This window comes from Oncorhynchus clarkii, chromosome 5 (assembly GCF_045791955.1).
Source record: "Oncorhynchus clarkii lewisi isolate Uvic-CL-2024 chromosome 5, UVic_Ocla_1.0, whole genome shotgun sequence".
In the NCBI taxonomy this organism is placed as follows: domain Eukaryota; kingdom Metazoa; phylum Chordata; class Actinopteri; order Salmoniformes; family Salmonidae; genus Oncorhynchus; species Oncorhynchus clarkii.
Genome location: NC_092151.1, coordinates 32,224,200 through 32,241,913, shown reverse-complemented (window position 1 = coordinate 32,241,913; position 17,714 = coordinate 32,224,200). Strand labels below are relative to the sequence as shown.

Here is a 17,714-nt window from a genome sequence, read left to right as displayed (position 1 = left end):
GGAAAGGGCCTTCCCCAAACTGTTGCCACAAAGTTGGAAGAACAGAATTGTCTAGAAAGTAATTGTATGCTGTAGTGTTAAGATTTCCCTTCACTGGAACTAAGTGGTCTAGCCCAAACCATGAAAAACAGCCCCAGACCATTATTCCTCCTCCAACAAACTTTACAGATGGCACTATGCATTGGGACAGGTAGCGCTCTCCTGGCATCCTCCAAACCCAGATTAGTCCGTTGGACTGCCAGATGGTGAAGCGTAATTCATCACTCCAGAGAACACGTTTCCACTGCTCCAGAGTCCAATGGCGGTGAGATTTACACCACAATGTGGACCCATGGCATTGCGCATGGTGATCTTAGGCTTGTGTGTTGCTGTTAGGCTATTGTTAGCTAGACTAGTGACGAATAGTTATTGTGCTGAGGTTACCTCCAGAGGCAGTTTTTAGAACTCGGTATCAAATGTTGCAACCGAGGACAGATGGTTTTTAGGTGCTATGCGCTTCAACACTTGGAGGTCCCGTTCTGTGAGCTTGTGTTACCTACCACTTCACGGCTGAGCCACAATAACAGCACTTACAGAAGAGCGGGGCAGCTCTAGCAGGACAGAAATGTTACGAACTGACTTGTTGGAAAGGTGCTACATTGAAAGTCACTGAGCTCTTCAGTAAGGCCATTCTACTGACAATGTTTGTCTATGGAGATTGCATGGCTGTGTGCTCGATTTTATATACCTGTCAACAACTGGTTTGGCTGTAGTAGCTGAATCCACTAATTAGAAGGGGTGTCCACATACTTTTGTGTATATATAGTGGAGCTCATTTCCATCTTTGGTCTGTATATTTCTATGACTGGAATGGGACAATTTTTTCCCCTCCTTACTTTATCTCTCTTATCTCTCACTGGTTCATGTAGGAGTTGGACCCTCAGGCTGGGGGCCAGCTGCTGCTGTGGGAAACCACAGCAGCTACCACAGCAACACGAGGTACAACAGGCCCCATCTTTTTCATCAGATAACCACAGGTTACACACAATGTGACCCCAGAAATATAATTTGAAGTGTTTAAGGAAATCAGACAAAATAACTCCTCCCTCTTGGACAGACCCATTTCTTAATTTAAAATACACCAAACTATTGTTTCATTTTACGCAGCCTTGGACGGTTCTTTTGCTATGCCCATTTGATTATTTTTTTTACCAGTTGGCAATGTGGTCATTAAATGTATTTTCTCCCTCTTTACCTATGAGAGATTGCACTGCTTGGACTGACCTTGAGGTCCTCACCATTTTACTTGGCTATGTAGTATTATAACAGATCGAAGAAAATATTATAACAGATCGAGGGCAAGTTTTGTTCCTGAATGTGTTTTGAACCACTTCCTTAGCCACTTCTTTGTCAGTGATCCACAACCAGTTACACAATGTGCTTTCTATTTGGTGTTTTTTCAGTAACTGGGGTTCATGTTCAGCTTTTCAGATGCAATATTGTTATTATGTTCATGTTCAAGAATGTCTGAGTGCAGAAAGATGTGTTTACATGAAGTGACCTCATGAGAGAAGCTCTGTTCTGTTTGTTTTAATAATCTGGATAATACAGTTTATAAGGAGACTGACATCTACCCTAACTCACAGTGAAGTATATGGGACTATGGAAGAGAGGAAGTGTACAGTGAAATGTACTGATTGGGAGTATTAGTGAGGAATAGTGTCCCGTATGTCTTTTCAATGCTTCTCACAGCACATACGGTGCACTCAGAAAGTATTCAGACCCCTTGACCTTTTCCACATTTTGTTACATTACAGCCTTATTCTAAAATGGATTATATTGTTTTTTGCCTCATCAATCTACACACAGTAAGTATTTAGACCCTTTACTCAGTATTTTGTTGAAGCACCTTTACAGCCTTGAGTCGTCTTGGGTATGACGCTTGGCACACCTGTATTTGGGGAGTTTCTCCCATTCTCAGTAGGTCCTCTCAAGCTCTGTCAGGTTGGATGGGGAGCGTCGCTGCACAGCTATTTTCAGGTCTCTCCAGAGATGTTTGCTCGGGTTCAAGTCTGGGCTCTGGCTGGGCCACTCAAGGACATTCAGAGACATGTCCCGAAGCCACTCCTGCATTGTCTTGGCTGTGTGCGTAGGATCATTGTCCTGTTGGAAGGTGAACTTTCACCTCAGTCTGAGGTCCTGAGCAGGTTTTTATCAAGGATTTCTCTGTATTTTGCTCCGTTCAGCTTTCCTTCGATCCTGACGAGTCTCCCAGTCCCTGCAGCTGAAAAACATACCCAGAGCATGATGCTGCCACCACCATGCTTCACCGTAGAGATGGTGCCAGCTTTCCTCCAGCCGTGACGCTTGGCATTCAGGCCAAAGAGTTCAATCTTGGTTTCATCAGACCAAATAATCTTGTTTCTCATGATCTGAGAATCCTTTAAGTACCTTTTGGCAAGCTCCCAGCGGGCTGTAATGTGCCTTTTACTGAGTGGCTTCCATCTGGCCACTCTAACATAAAGGCCTGATTGGTGGAGTGCTGCAGAGATGGTTGTCCTTCTGGAAGGTTCTCCCATTCCCACAGAGGAACTCTGGAGCTCTGTCAGAGTGACCATCGGATTCTTGTTCACCTTCCTGACCATGGCCCTTCTCCGATTGCTCAGTTTGGCCAAGCGGTCAGCTCTAGGAAGAGTCTTGGTGGTTCCAAACTTCTTCCATTTAAGAATGATGGAGGCCATTAGGTTCTTGGGGAATTTCAATGCTGCAGTAATTTTTTGGTACCCTTGCCCAGATCTGTGCCTCGACCCTATCCTGTCTCAGACAATTTCTTTGACCTCATTGCTTGGTTTTTGCTCTAACATGCACTGTCAACTGTGGGACCTTACATAGACAAGTGTGTGCCTTTCCAAATCATGTCCAATCATTTGAATTTACCACAGGTGGATTCTAATCAAGTTGTGGAAACATCTCAAGGATGATCAATGGAAACAAGATGCACCTGAGCTCAATTTCGAGTCTCATAGGAAAAGGTCTGAATACTTTTGTTTTTATTTTTTATATACACTACCGGCCAAAAGTTTTAGAACACCTACTCATTCAAGGGTTTTTCTTTATTTTTACAATTTTCTACATAGTGAAGACATAAAAACTATGAAATAACACATATGTAATAATTTAGTAACCAAAAAAGTGTTAAACAAATCTAAATATATTTTATGATTGAGTTTCTCCAAATAGCCAAGCTTTGCCTTGATGGCAGCTTTGCACACGCTTGGCATTCTCTCAACCAGCTTTACCTGGAATGCTTTTCCAACAGTCTTGAAGGAGTTCCCACAATTGCTGAGCACTTGTTGCCTGCTTTTCCTTCACTCTGCAGTCCGACTCATCCCAAAACATCTCAATTTGGTTGAGGTCGGGGGATTGTAGAGGTCATCTGATGCAGCACTCCATCACTCTCCTTTTTGGTCACAAATAGCCCTTACACAGCCTGGATGTGAGTTGGATCATTGTCTTGTTGGAAAACAAATGATAGTCCCACTAAGCTCAAACCAGATGGGATGGCGTATGGCTGCAGAATGCTGTGGTAGCCATGCTGGTTAAGTGTGCCTTGAATTCTAAATAAATCAGTCAGTGTAACCAGCAAAGCACCCCAACACCTCCTCCATGCTTTACGGTGGGAAATACACATGCGGAGATCATTCCTACATCCACGCCGCGTCTCACAAAGACACAGCGATTGGAACCAAAAATCTCCAATTTGAACTCCAGACCATTGCTCCTGTGTCTTGTCCCAAGCAAGTCTCTTATTCTTATTGGTGTCCTTTAGTAGTGGTTTCTTTGCAGCAATTTTACTATGAAGGCCAGATTTACGCAGTCTCCTTTGAACAGGATGTTGAACTGTGAAGCATTTATTTTGGCTCCAATTTCTGAGGCTGGTAACTCTAATGAACTTATCCTCTGCAGCCGAGTTAACTTTGCTACTTCCATTTCTGTGGTTGTCTTTATGAGAACCAGTTTCATCAGAGTGCTTGATGGTATTTGCGACTGCACTTGAGGAAACTTTGACTGACCTTCATGTCTTAAAGTAATGATGGACTGTCGTTTCTATTTGCTTATTTGAGCTGTTCTTGCCATAATATGGACTTGGCCTTTTACCAAATAGCCCTATCTTCTGTATACCACAAAAGGAAATAAATTCCACATTAATCCAGGTGACTACCCCGTGAATCTTGTTGAGAAAATGCCAAGAGTGTGCAAAGCTGTCATCAAGGCAAAGGGTGGCTTTTTGAAGAATCTCAAATATAAAATATATTGTTTACCACTTTTTTGGTTACTACATGATTCCATATGTGTTATTTCATAGTTTTGATGTCTTCACTATTATTCTACAATGTATACTATAATCATTTATTTTTTTAACTTGAATGAGTACGTGTTCTAAAACTTTTGACCAGTAGTGTATATAAATGTGCTACAATTTCTAAAACATGTTTTCACTTTCTCATTATGGTGTATTGTGTGTAGATTTGATGGGGAAATGTGTTAATTTAATAAATTTTAGAATAAGTCTGTAACGTAACAAAATGTGGAAAAGGGGAAGGGGTCTGAATACTTTCTGAATGTACTGTATGAGTTTCATGTACCATAGCAGCCCGTGGCACACAATGTGTTGAATGTTGTGTTAACGTTTGAAATGCGTGTCACTGCACAATGTTGCCCAGACTGGAGTGGATCTGCACCCGAAACCTTAACCATAATACACTGAGTGCACAAAACATTAAGACCTTTCCCTAATATTGATTTGCACCCTATTTTTCCCTCAGAACAGCCTTAATTCATCGGGGCATGGACTCTACACGGTGTCAAAAGCATTCCACAGGGATGCTGGCCCATGTTGACTCCAATGCTTCCCACAGTTGTGTCAAGTTGGCTGGGTATCCTTTGGGTGGCGGACCATTCTTGATATAGATCGGAAACTGTTCAGCGTGACAAACCCAGCAGCATTGCGGTTCTTGACACACTTAAACCGGTGTGCCTGGCACCTACTAGTACTAATAGCCCGTTCAAAGGCATCTTTAGTCTTGCCCATTCACCCTCAATGTCACAAATACACAATGTCTCAAGGCTTAAAAATCCTTCTTTAACATCTCTTGTCCTTCATCTACACTGATTTGAAGTGGATTTAACAAGTGACATCATAAAGGGATCATAGCTTCCCCTGGATTCACCTGGTCAGTCTGTCATGGTATCATGGAAAGATCAGATAGATGTTCCTAATGTTTTTTATACTCTTTGTATAACCTTGAACTGCTGTAGCTAAATTGTGCCTGGTGAGACCTTATTAGAGTTCATGTCTTTCTCTTTCAGTCTCTGTCAACGACCCAAATGTCTCTTCATTTCAACTGATCTGTGATCGTTTGTAATTTATTTTGTATAATTTTTTTTAAAAACAAAATACTTTTATCCAGATATGAAATGTTCAAGTGGGTATTTTTTATGTTGTATCTGTTCATGTTGTCCCTGGTAATGCAGGGGTTAAATATTACACAATTGACTTACAAGTCTGTGTTCATCTGACACATTTTTATGGTTGTATTATTATTTTTTATTTGACCTTTATTTAACTAGGCAAGTCAGTTAAGAACAAATTCTTATTTTCAATGACGGCCTAGGAACAGTGGGTTAACTGCCTGTTCAGGGGCAGAAAGACAGATTTGTACCTTGTCAGCTCGGGGTTTGAACTAACCACTAGGCTGCCCTGCCACCCAAAGTAAGGTATAGATATAAAGACTTTATCAATAACCTGTCAGCTTTTATACATCCCCATTATAGTATTACCTGAAAAGGATAGTTCACCCTAAAATCAGATTATATGGTGCCAAATCTTTCCTACCTAATGTGTATTCCAGACTGTTGAATTTAAAAAGTTGTCCATAGGAGTGCAAATCTATTAATGAATTCACTAGAATTTAGACTGAATTATTGGCACCAACCCTGACGAGAACCCTTTGATTTTGTGGTGGACAATCCCAATAAAGGTGCTGTTTGCTTATTACTGTACCTCTCAGTAAGTCATAGGAAAAACACATTTCAATAGTGCAAGAAAATATTTATTTGCTACATATTTACATTCCTTCCACCCCTAGTGGATTGTACAATGCATATTTGAGTTGAAGCCTTAGAAATTAAAACTTACTGAAGGCTACTGTAAGCACAGTAAATATTAATGTACTAGAGCTGATTGCTTTTCTTATGTAGCAAACCCACTCTTCCTTTCCTGTGTCCTGTTGTATGTGTATGATGTGTGTGTATGCTGTGTAAGTTTTTTGCAGTAGTAGTGCATGTGAAACTGATCTAGGCGCTATTCTGGGTGTGTGTTTTGGTGAGAGCTGGCCAGTGGTTTGTTACTGAGGTCTCTCCCTTCTGGTGGCATGCAGCATCCACTGCAGCAGATCTCCTGCCAAACCTTCCATCAAGGAACTGTTCTGCTCGCTGGGTGGCTGACGTTTACTGTCGTCTAGGCAGTCTGGGTCCAGTAGACAACTCTCTATAGAAATAAGATAGAACAATCATATAGTAGACCAAACATCAATACAATTTTTTTTTGTCATTACTATGAACTGAAGTGTCACCTCGCTAACCAGTGGATGATGCAAAAGTTAAATATAGGCAAAAAGATATTCTGGGTTCAAGTATTTACACAATAAGTCACCTCTTACTAGTAAAAACACTATCACATCGGTTTCAAGCTCACCTCTCCATTTACTGTCTTTATCAAGTCCAGCAGACAGACAAGCTAGGGCTAACAAAGAAAGAGGACTGTCTTACCAGCATCACAGCACACCCCAGGTGCAGCACAGTGTCCCTCCTCAGACCCACACACTCTTCCTCCGGCCTCACAGGGAGAGGGCAGGTAGTTCTCCTCCACACAACTAGCTGCCTCTGGGGAGCCCACGTAGCAGCCCATCCCTTCCCCACAGCAGATACTGGGGCCAAAGCAGAGGCCCCGGTTTCCGGGGCCACATGACATGCACTGGAAATAAAAGGATCCTTTGTAAATAGCTGTGTAGAAGGTTAAAGCCAGGTAAGTTACAACACCGCTGATTGGCCTACTGTGTTTCAGTGGCTTAAATGAATAGTTACTTTTATTTAAGATTCAATACTGCAGGCATTATCAAGGAGTCACATAAAGGACGATGTCGGATGTCGCCCAAAAAAATATTCGTAGGCTACATTTTATCTCTGGCAGAGCTCATTTGTAGGCTATTCACATTAAGCTGATTTGATGCTTATCTGTAAGAACTGTTTCATTAACCACGGAACAGAATGAATAGGCTACCTAATTTCTAACCAATGGATTCTTTGCACCAATAGGCCTAAAGTGTATTAAAACACCAAAGCACTCACTTCCTTCCGGAACAACCTAATTAAAACCAATCAACTGTTAAAATTATTGCGAACAAAACTGAGTAACTTTCCTTAGAAAAAATATTTTCAATCGAAAAATAACTTACCGGTCTTTGCAGATCAGGAAAAGAGCGCTTCCCGCCTCGCGGACAGTTCTGGATGTAGCATGCAGAGGAGAGCGCGAGGAGCCCCAGGACGCACAGAAGTGGAATAGTAGAATCTGGCATCTTGTTCCGTCTAAAGTGCTTCGTCCAATTTGTACTGTAGGCTACGGCTACAACTGAACTCCTTCAAATGGCTCGTTTTTTTTAACGACTAAGAACTTTCCGTTATTTATTGGGATCGTCCAAGTTGGTACAACGCTGACAAAGCTTAAGCTTCGCGCCTACGTCATCACATAATTTGCCTCTCCCCACCGTGACCATAGCCAATGTCCGATCTGATCTCTGATGATTCAACTGTCAAAATTAGGCTAATCCCTCTCCCATTTGATTAAAGACTAATTAGAATTAACCAATAACACTGGTAAATTAGATGAATGAGACTGACACTGTCTGTTTATATACAGTGGCAAGAAAAAAGTATGTGAACCATTTGGAAATATCTGGATTTCTGCATAAATTGATCCAAAAATTTGATCTGATCTTCATCTAGGTCACAACAATAGACAAATCTGCTTAAACTAATAACACAAACAATGATACGTTTTCAAGTCTTTATTGAACACACCTTGTAAACATTCACAGTGCATGGTGGGGAAAGTATGTGAACCCTTGGATTTAATAACTGGTTGACCCTCCTTAGGAAGCAATAACCTCAACCAAACTTTTTCTGTAGTTGCGGATCAGACCTTCACAACGATCAGGAGGAATTGTTTCAGTTCAGCAATATTCTTGGGATGTCTGGTGTGAACTACTCTCTTGAGGTCATGCCACAGCATCTCAAATCGGGTTGAGGTCAGAACTCTGACTGGGCCACTCCAGAAGGCGTATTTTCTTCTGTTGAAGCCGTATTTTCTTCTGTTGTCGATTTACTTCGGTGTTTTGGGTCTTTGTCCTGTTGCATCACCCAACCTATGTTGAGCTTCAATTGGCGGATAGATAGCCTCACATTCTCCTGAATTTTTTTTTGATAAACTTGGGAATTCATTTTTCCGTCGATGATAGCAAGCTGTCCAGGCCCTGAGCCAGCAAAGCAGCCCCAAACCATGATGCTCCTTCCACCATACTTTACAGTTGGGATGAGGTTGATGTTGGTGTGCTGTGCCTTTTTTCTCCACACAGAGTATTGTGTGTTCCTTCCAAACAACTCAACTGTAGTTTAATCTGTCCACAGAATACTTTGCCAGTAGCACTATGGAACATCCATGTGCACTTTTGCAAACTTCAGACGTGCAGCAATGTTTTTTTTGGACAGCAGTGTCTTTTTCCGTGGTGTCCTCCCATGAACACCATTCTTGTTAAGTGTTTTACGTATTGTAGACTCAGCAGACTCAACAGAGATGTTAGCATGTTCCAGATATTTCTGTAAGTCTTTAGCTGACACTAGGATTACTCTTAACCTCATTGAGCATTCTGCGCTGTGCTCTTGCAGTCATCTTTGCAGTACGGCCACTCCTAGGGAGAGTAGCAACAGTGCTGAACTTTCTCCATTTATAGACAATTTGTCTTACTGTGGATTGATGAACATCAAGGCTTTTAGAGATACTTTTGTAACCTTTTCCAGCTTTATGCAAGCCAACAAATCTTAATCTTAGGTCTTCTGAGACCTCTTTGTTCGAGGCATGGTTCACATCAGGCGATGCTTGTTGTGAATAGCAAACTCAAATTTTGTGAGTGTTTTTTATAGGGCAAGGCAGCTCTAACCAACATCTCCAATCTCATCTCATTGATTGGACTCCAGATTAGCTGACTCCTGACTCCAATGAGCTTTTGGAGAAGTCATTAGCCTAGGGGTTCACATACTTTTTCCAACCTATACTGTGAATGCTTAAATTATGTATTCAATATAGACAAGAAAAATACAATACAGTTTAAGCATGCTATGTTTGTCTATTGTTGTGACTTAGATGAAGATCAGATCAAATTTGATGACCAATTTATGCAGAAATCCAGGTAATTCCAAAGGGTTCATATACTTTTTCTTGCCACCGTACTTCAAGGAGTTGTCTGGAGAACGCTCTTGACAAGCCTATCCACTGTCAGGTTTTTGCCTAGGCCTATATGAAATTATGTGACACTATAGACATTCCAAGCATGTGCATTACAAAGAAATATAACCATTTCATTACATATAATGCCAATGACTTCAATAATTGTCTCTAAAAACACATCCTAAACCTGTATTTCCATAACATAGGCCAAAATATCATTTGTAAGTGATCTCAACTCATTTTAGGTCATGCAAGTGGTCTCCCCTTAATTAACCGTTTGCAGCCCAATCAGACAAGAGACTGAGAAGAGGGACGGCAATGTTAAAAGAGAAAGAAGGAACAGAAATAGTGAGTAATAGAGAAATGTTTGACTAAATGTGAAACAAAATGTGTGACATTGATCCAGAGTGATGTGCTTGTGACAGGTTATTAGACAGACAGGCAGACACAGAGAGAGAGCAAGCATTGTAAGACCCAGAGTGATGAGCTGCATCATAAATCTTCCATTTTGTTTATGGCACATCAAGCAGGACCTCTGAACATGAGCTAAAGAAGCTGTCAGTCCTTTACAGCGATGCCACGGCTAATTGCTCTGAATATTTATGACTGTTACACTAAACCAGCTGTTCGTATGCAAGGCAGAAAACAAAATGGAGCAACAGTGAGAAGTCATGGGGAGCCTTCAAATGAATGGAGCAAAAAGAACAATATCTACCCTCCACCCCCATGGCTGTATGGAAATGATGTGATGTCACAACCACAACCAGTGCAACTAGTTGGGAGAGGAAACATGATTTCCAATGATATTGTTACATTAGCATACAATGGTGCAGCTTGGCACACACATTTCTTAGACTGACCAATTATTCCATACATAGTCTACTGTAGAGCAATGGCAGTTGTGGGGGAACTGTGAAAGAGACCAACATTCTAAATGGAACAATCGTTCACAGAGCTATGGCAGTGGGAACTGGGAAAGAGACAAAAATTCTGAATGGAACAATCGTTCAGGGTTCCATCCAATAGGCCTTATGCACATTCCATGATCGAACGTTCTAAACACACTTCCTATCGGTTTGGCAATTTCCGGTCAGTCTAGTTGTTATCAACGATATAACGTTACTACCACTATGTCGCAGTTGTTTTACTAGGTGTCTTCAGGACTTGCCTCAAATGAATATTGTACATCAAATTGTTACATCAGCCTCTGAGACTCCTGCTAGCAAGAATGACAAGGGGTTCAAGATGTATATAGGAAGCTACATAGACAACTATGTCGATAACAACTAGACTGACCGGAAATTGCCAAACCGATAGGAAGTGTGTTTAGAACGTTCGATCATGGAATGTGCATAAGGCCTATTGGCAACAGATTTCCATGCAAATATTCTAAAATATGCATAAAGAAAATATGCAAATTTTCTCACCAGTGGTGTTTCCACCAAACAGACTTGCTGTGTGATGCCATTGTGCACACAAAATGTTATTTTTTGCTTAAAAGATTTCATGTACCGAATACAAATCTAAAGCTCAATGTGTTTCGCATAGTTCATTTTACCTCTCACAAAAAGATCCCACCATGTCGAACAAACAAATTATCTGTAGGCATTTATAAAATTGTACCAAAACTTCTTGTTTCCATCACAGCTGTAGTGACTTTTTTTTAATACTGTATGACTTTACTCGCATAAAAACTGTGCATAGAAACATGGTTTATGATAATAAATACCTTGAAATAAACCTTGAAACCAATATCAGTTGGACATGACATGGACAGATGGAGCAGGGAGAAAATAAGCTACAGCTTGTGTGTGGTTTTGAACACGACCATATTTATGCAGTGACATTTGACACGTTTTTATTTAGGAATAAATCAAGCCATTGGAAATTCAAATGGGCCTTTCTAAATGAGTGTTAATTCTCAGTGTCCTAACAGGTGGCTTGTTGCATATCATACTGGCGTTAGAATAGTAAATTCTCAATAAGGGTCTCGTCAGAATTAGTCAGGGGAAAAGTGACAAACAAATCCAATGCAGAGATGCGCCTGGGGACATCATGTGCATGTCTATAGCTCCGTTTATACCTGTGGTTAACATGCGTCCTACATCCTGATATGGTCTGTTTACACTTATAAGATCACAATGCGTCTTTTAAACATCTACCCCTGTCTAAAAATGTGGGCACAATCATAATGTGGATGAGATCAAATCAAAATCTAATCTTATGGCATCGTAGTCATATGTGGTAGATGCAGCAAAATGCTTATATTTCTTGCTACAATAGTGCAGTAATACCGAACAATACACACAAATCCAATTCAGAAAGAGCAATGTCTGAGTCCGGAATATAAATATAATTAGAAACTGGGTGGTTCGAGCCCTGAATACTGATTGGCTGACAGCCGTGGTATATTAGACCATACACCACCGGTAAGACAAAATATGTATTTTTACTGATTAAATTACATTGGTAACTAATTTAGCTCTAGGGGTTAAGATTATGGTTAAGGTTAGGATTTAGGTTAAAGGGTTAAGGTTAGAGTTAGCTAAAAGGGTTAGGGTAAGGTCAAGGGAATGGTTAGCTAATATGCTAAGTAGGTGCAATATTAGCAAAAAAGTAGTTGCTAATTACCTAAAATGCTAAAGTTGTCCATGATGAGATTCAAACACGCAACCTTTGGGTTACTAGACTTTTGAGTTATAATACCCTCCTTTCGTTTTTGCCTTAAGTAACTAACCTAAACTCAGCAAAAAAAGAAAAGTCCCTTTTTCAGGACCAGACAGGACTGGCAAAAAGTGCTCTTGAGTCGGGGTTTTGTCTCACCAGGGGTGATGGTCGGATTCGCGTTTATCGTCGAAGGAATTAATGTTACACCGAGGCCTGTAGTCGCGAGAGGGATCGATTTGGAGGTGGAGGGTCTGTCATAGTCTGGGGCGGTGTGTCATAGCATCATCGGACTGAGCTTGTTTTCATTGCAGGCAATCTCAACACTGTGCGTTACAGGGAAGACATCCTCCCCCCTCATGTGGTACCCTTCCTGCAGGCTCATCCTGACATGACCCTCCAGAATGACAATGCCACCAGCCATACTGCTCATTCTGTACATGATTTACTGCAAGACATGAATGTCAGGGTTCTGTCATGGCCAGCGAAGAGCCATTCCATTGAGCACGTCTGGGACCTGTTGGATCGGAGGGTGAGGGCTAGGGCCATTCCCCCCAGAAATGCTTGGGAACTTGCAAGTGCCTTGGTGGGGTAACATCTCACAGCAATAACTATTATCTAACCATATCAAACGTAACATACCTGTATCATACTAATTTGAGTGTCCTGGATTTACATTTACTATTTTACGTCTAGTCTATGCAACCATAGATCAGGACAAAGGACGCATATTAGAACCGGGTATAAACAGGCGTGCTTTTGTTAATGTGCCTGTGTGTGTGTGTATGAGAAAGAGAGTGGGAAACACTTATTGCACAGCACTTATGCGCATCTGACAGAAACCTTGGTGACATTACAAGCTTTGATGCTAATTCATGCTCCAGCCTATCATGCTGACACCGTTACATTTTCCCCTTGTTTTAACTGAAATATAATTTTTTAAATACCCTCATCCTTTCAAAAGTTCTTCAAGAAAGTATTTATGTATGAGTAAAATGTATTGATATACCTTATAAAATAACTTAAAATAACAATTACATAGTTGTATTTTCTTCAAAACATTAAATCAACCAATTTTACCTGCCCTTTATTATGGTTTTCACAATCTGTTGTCTATCATGAGGCCCTGTGATTGAAATGATTCACTATATGAAAATTAGATTTAGTTACACAATATTTTTTTATGAACTTTGCAAACAAACACTTCTATAACTCCCTCCACGTCCTTTAATGACTGACTGTTTGTCATAATGGCACACTTAATTTTTATTTGACAGTCCACTTAGCAGGACCAGTGACATCTGGTGCACATCCTCTACTTCGAGAAGTATTTAGTATTTTATTAGAATCCCCATTAGCGGTTGCCAAGGCAGCATCTACTCTTCCTGTGGCCCAAACAGAAATTAAACATGACATCATACAAAACATTTCTCCATTATTACATTACAATTTTACAATACATGAATAAGAATAATGTGTGGGTGGGTGTAGAGTGTGTGTGTTAGAGTGAGTGTATGTGTGTTTGTTCACAGTCCGCATTGTGCCTTTATCTGTTTATTAAATCAGATTTCATTGCTAGCTTGAGTTACCTGAGGTGGGAGAGAGTTCCATGAATGACTCTATATAGTACTGTGCATTTCTTAGCCTCTGTTCTGGACAGAGACGTCTGCAGTATGTCTTGTGGGGTATGCACACTGACATAGCACACCCCCACAAGGCCACGCCACTGGGTATGTATGGGTGTCTGAGCTAGAGGTCGACCGATTAATCGGAATGGCCGATTAATTAGGGCAGATTTCAAGTTCTCATAACAATCGGAAATCTTTTTTTTTTTGTACACCTTTATTTAATCTTTATTTAACTTGGCAAGTCAGCTAAGAACACATTCTTATTTTCAATGACGGCCTAGGAACGGTGGGATAACTGCCTCGTTCAGGGGCAGAAAAACAGATTTTCACCTTGTCAGCTCGGGGGATCCAATCTTGCAACTTTACAGTTAACTAGTCCAAAGCAATAACAACCTGCCTCTCTCTCCTTGCACTCCACAAGGAGACTGCCTGTTACGCAAATGCAGTAAGCCAAGGTAAGTTGCTAGCTAGCATTAAACCTATCTTATAAAAAACAATCAATCATAATCACTAGTTAACTACACATGGTTGATGATATTACTAGATATTATCTAGCGTGTCCTGTGTTGCATATAATCTGACTGAGCATACAAGCATACAAGTATCTGACTGAGTGGTGGTAGGCAGAAGCAGGCCATAAACATTCATTCAAACAGCACTTTCGTGTGTTTTGCCAGCAGCTCTTCGTTGTGCGTCAAGCATTGCGCTGTTTATGACGTCAAACCTATCAACTCCTGAGATGAGGCTGGTGTGACCTAAGTGAAATGGCTGGCTAGTTAGCGCGTGCTAATAGCGTTTCAAACTTCACTCGCTCTGAGCCTTGGGGTGGTTGTTTCCCTTGCTCTGCATGGGTAACGCTGCTTCGATGTGGTGGCTGTTGTCGTTGTGTTGCTGGTTCGAGCCCAGGGAGGAGCGAGGAGAGGGACGGAAGCTATACTGTTACACTGGCAATACTAAAGTGCCTATAAGAACATCCAATAGTCAAAGGTTAATGAAATACAAATGGTATAGAGGGAAATAGTCCTATAATAACTACAACCTAAAACGTCTTACCTGGGAATATTGAAGACTCATGTTAAAAGGAACCAGCTTTCATATGTTCTCATGTTCTGAGCAAGGAACTGAAACATTAGCTTTCTTACATAACACATATTGCACTTTTACGTTCTTCGCCAACACTTTGTTTTTGCATTATTTAAACCAAATTGAACATGTTTCATTATCTACTTGAGGCTAAATTGATTTTATTGATGTATTATATTAAGTTAAAATAAGTGTTAATTCAGCATTGTTGTAATTGTCATTATTACAAATACTTTTTTTTTTTTTTTTTTTTTTAATCGGCCGATTAATCGTTATCAGCTTTTTTGGTCCTCCAATAATCGGTATCGTCATTGAAAAATCATAATCGGTCGACCTCTAGTCTGAGCTGTGTGTTAACTGATTAACTGAAAATTAGCCTTGTGGTAACATTGCTACATTTTACATTGGCTACAGAACCATGCTAGCTCTGTGAAGAACGGGACCACCAAATGCTGAAGCGCATAGTGCATAAAAATTGTCTGTCTTCAGTTGCAACACTCACTACTGAGTTCCAAAGTGCCTATGGAAGCAACGTCAGCACAATAACTGTTTGTCGGGAGCCTCATGGGATCACCATGCGCAATGCCAAGCATCAGCTGGAGTGGTGTAAAGCTCGCCGCCAATAGACTCTGGAGCAGTGGAAACGCGTTCTCTGGAGTGATGAACCACTCTTCAACATCTGGCAGTCCGACGGACTAATCTGGGTTTGGTGGATGCCAGGAGAACGCTTCTTGCCCCAATGCATAGTGTCAACTGTAAAGTTTGGTGGAGGAGGAATAATGGTCTGAGCTGTTTTTCATGGTTTGGGCTAGGCCCCTTAGTTCCAGTGAAGGGAAATCTTAACGCTACAGCATACAATGACATTCTAGACTATTCTGAGATTCAAACTTTGTGGCAACAGGCTGGGGAAGGCCCTTTCCTGTTTCATCATGACACTGCCCCCGTGCACAAAGCGAGGTCCATACAGAAATGGTTTGTCGAGATCGGTGTGGAAGATCTTGACTGGCCTGCACAGAGCCCTGACCTCAACCCCATCGAATACCTTTGGGAGGAATTGGAATGCAGACTGCGAGCCAGACCTTATTGCCCAGAATCAGTACCCGACCTCGCTAATGCTCTTGTGGCTGAATGGAAGCAAGTCCCCGCAGCAATGTTCCAATATCTAGTGGAAAACCTTCCCAGAAGAGTAGAGGCTGTTATAGCAGCAAAGAGGGGACCAGCTCCATATTAATACCCATGATTTTGGAATGAGATGTTCGACATTATCACAAGTTTTGTGATAATTGCGATGTTTGCTCTATAACCTGTTAGCTCATATGCCCTGTGACCATGACATATGCCTAAGGCCGAGACAATAAGAAGACACAGTGGCAGAATAAATTCAACAACAAAACCCTGAGAGCAACCTCTGTCCGGTGAAGTCAACAAAGATAATGTTTCCGACATTTTCCGACTGCTAAACAAATATAGATTCAGAACCACGGAGAGTCGCAACATTTCTTTATCATAGGAGTATGCTTAGTCTAATGCAGTGACAACTAAAAGATACCAAAAACAATTTAGTCCAATCAACGTAAGCTAAATATGATGTGGCTGTCCATGGTTCTGATTTGTGTGTTTGTGTTCGTGCAAGTAGAAAAACATGTTGACTCACCCTACTCATCCTCCTCTCTCATGTTGAAGAAATGGTCTATGACACTGTCATACAGTACACGCTTTAATTTTTTGTTGTCCTAGGCTACATCCTTCCAGGCTAACTTCCTTTCATGGGCAACATTAGCTAGTTAACATTAGCCTTCTACATCTAGCTACATATTGAACTTCCATCCTCTCAGTTCAGGGCACAATGTATTTTATGGTTGGATCAAAATAGCCGTTACAATTATTGGCCAGTACGGAGAATTAAGTTAGAGAATTAAGTCCAAATCTCTATCTCCATTAGAGGTCGACGGATTAATCGGAATGGCCGATTAATTAGGGCCGATTTCAAGTTTTCATAACAATCGGAAATCTGTATTTTTGGGCGCCGATTTGCCTATTATTATTATTATATATTTTTTTTTACACCTTTATTTAACCTTTATTTAACTAGGCAAGTCAGTTAAGAACACATTCTTATTTTCAATGACGGCCTAGGAACAGTGGGTTAACTGCCTTGTCAGGGGCAGAACGACAGATTTTCACCTTGTCGCACATGCTTTTTCAGTTCTGCCCACAAATTTTCTATAGGATTGAGGTCAGGGCTTTGTGATGGCCACTCCAATACCTTGACTTTGTTGTCCTTAAGCCATTTTGCCACAACTTTGGAAGTATGCTTGGGGTTATTGTCCATTTGGAAGACCCATTTGCGACCAAGCTTTAACTTCCTGACATATCTTGAGATGTTAATTCAATATATTCACGTAATTTTCCCCCCTCATGATGACATCTATTTTGTGAAGTGCACCAGTCCCTCCTGCAGCAAAGCACCCCCACAACATGATGCTGCCACTCCCGTGCTTCACGGTTGGGATGGTGTTCTTCGGCTTGCAAACCTCCCCCTTTCTCCTCCAAACATAACAATGGTCATTATGGCCAAACAGTTCTATTTTTGTTTCACCAGACCAGGGGACATTTCTCCAAAAAGTATAATCTTTGTCCCCATGTGCAGTTGCAAACCGTAGTCTGGCTTTTTATGGCGGTTTTGGAACAGTGGCTTCTTCCCTGCTGAGCGGCCTTTCAGGTTATGTCTATATAGGACTCATTTTACTGTAGATATAGATACTTTTGTACCTGTTTCCTCCAGCATCTTCACAAGG

The 17,714-nt window shown here is 41.1% G+C and overlaps 1 protein-coding gene across 1 annotated transcript; it reads right to left on the bottom strand.

The window, feature by feature from the left end:
• Nucleotides 1-6,258: 6,258 nt before the first annotated feature.
• On the bottom strand, nt 6,259-7,731 carry LOC139408677 (vasotocin-neurophysin VT 1). The gene is made up of 3 exons (XM_071152865.1): nt 7,497-7,731; nt 6,811-7,015; nt 6,259-6,529 (listed from the first exon to the last, which is right to left on the bottom strand). The coding sequence occupies exons 1-3, from the start codon at nt 7,614-7,616 to the stop codon at nt 6,387-6,389; spliced, it is 468 nt and encodes a 155-aa protein (XP_071008966.1). The 5' UTR covers nt 7,617-7,731; the 3' UTR covers nt 6,259-6,386.
• Between the last annotated feature and the right edge of the window lie 9,983 nt (nt 7,732-17,714).

Excerpts from the sequence above, each read along its gene's own strand:
- LOC139408677 (XM_071152865.1), bottom strand. The coding sequence starts at position 7,616 with ATGCCAGATTCTACTATTCCACTTCTGTGCGTCCTGGGGCTCCTCGCG. Across the intron at positions 7,016-7,496 it reads TTCCTGATCTGCAAAGACCG|TGCATGTCATGTGGCCCCGG; the intron begins GTAAGTTATTTT and ends TTTTATTTCCAG. Across the intron at positions 6,530-6,810 it reads TGGGGTGTGCTGTGATGCTG|AGAGTTGTCTACTGGACCCA; the intron begins GTAAGACAGTCC and ends TTATTTCTATAG.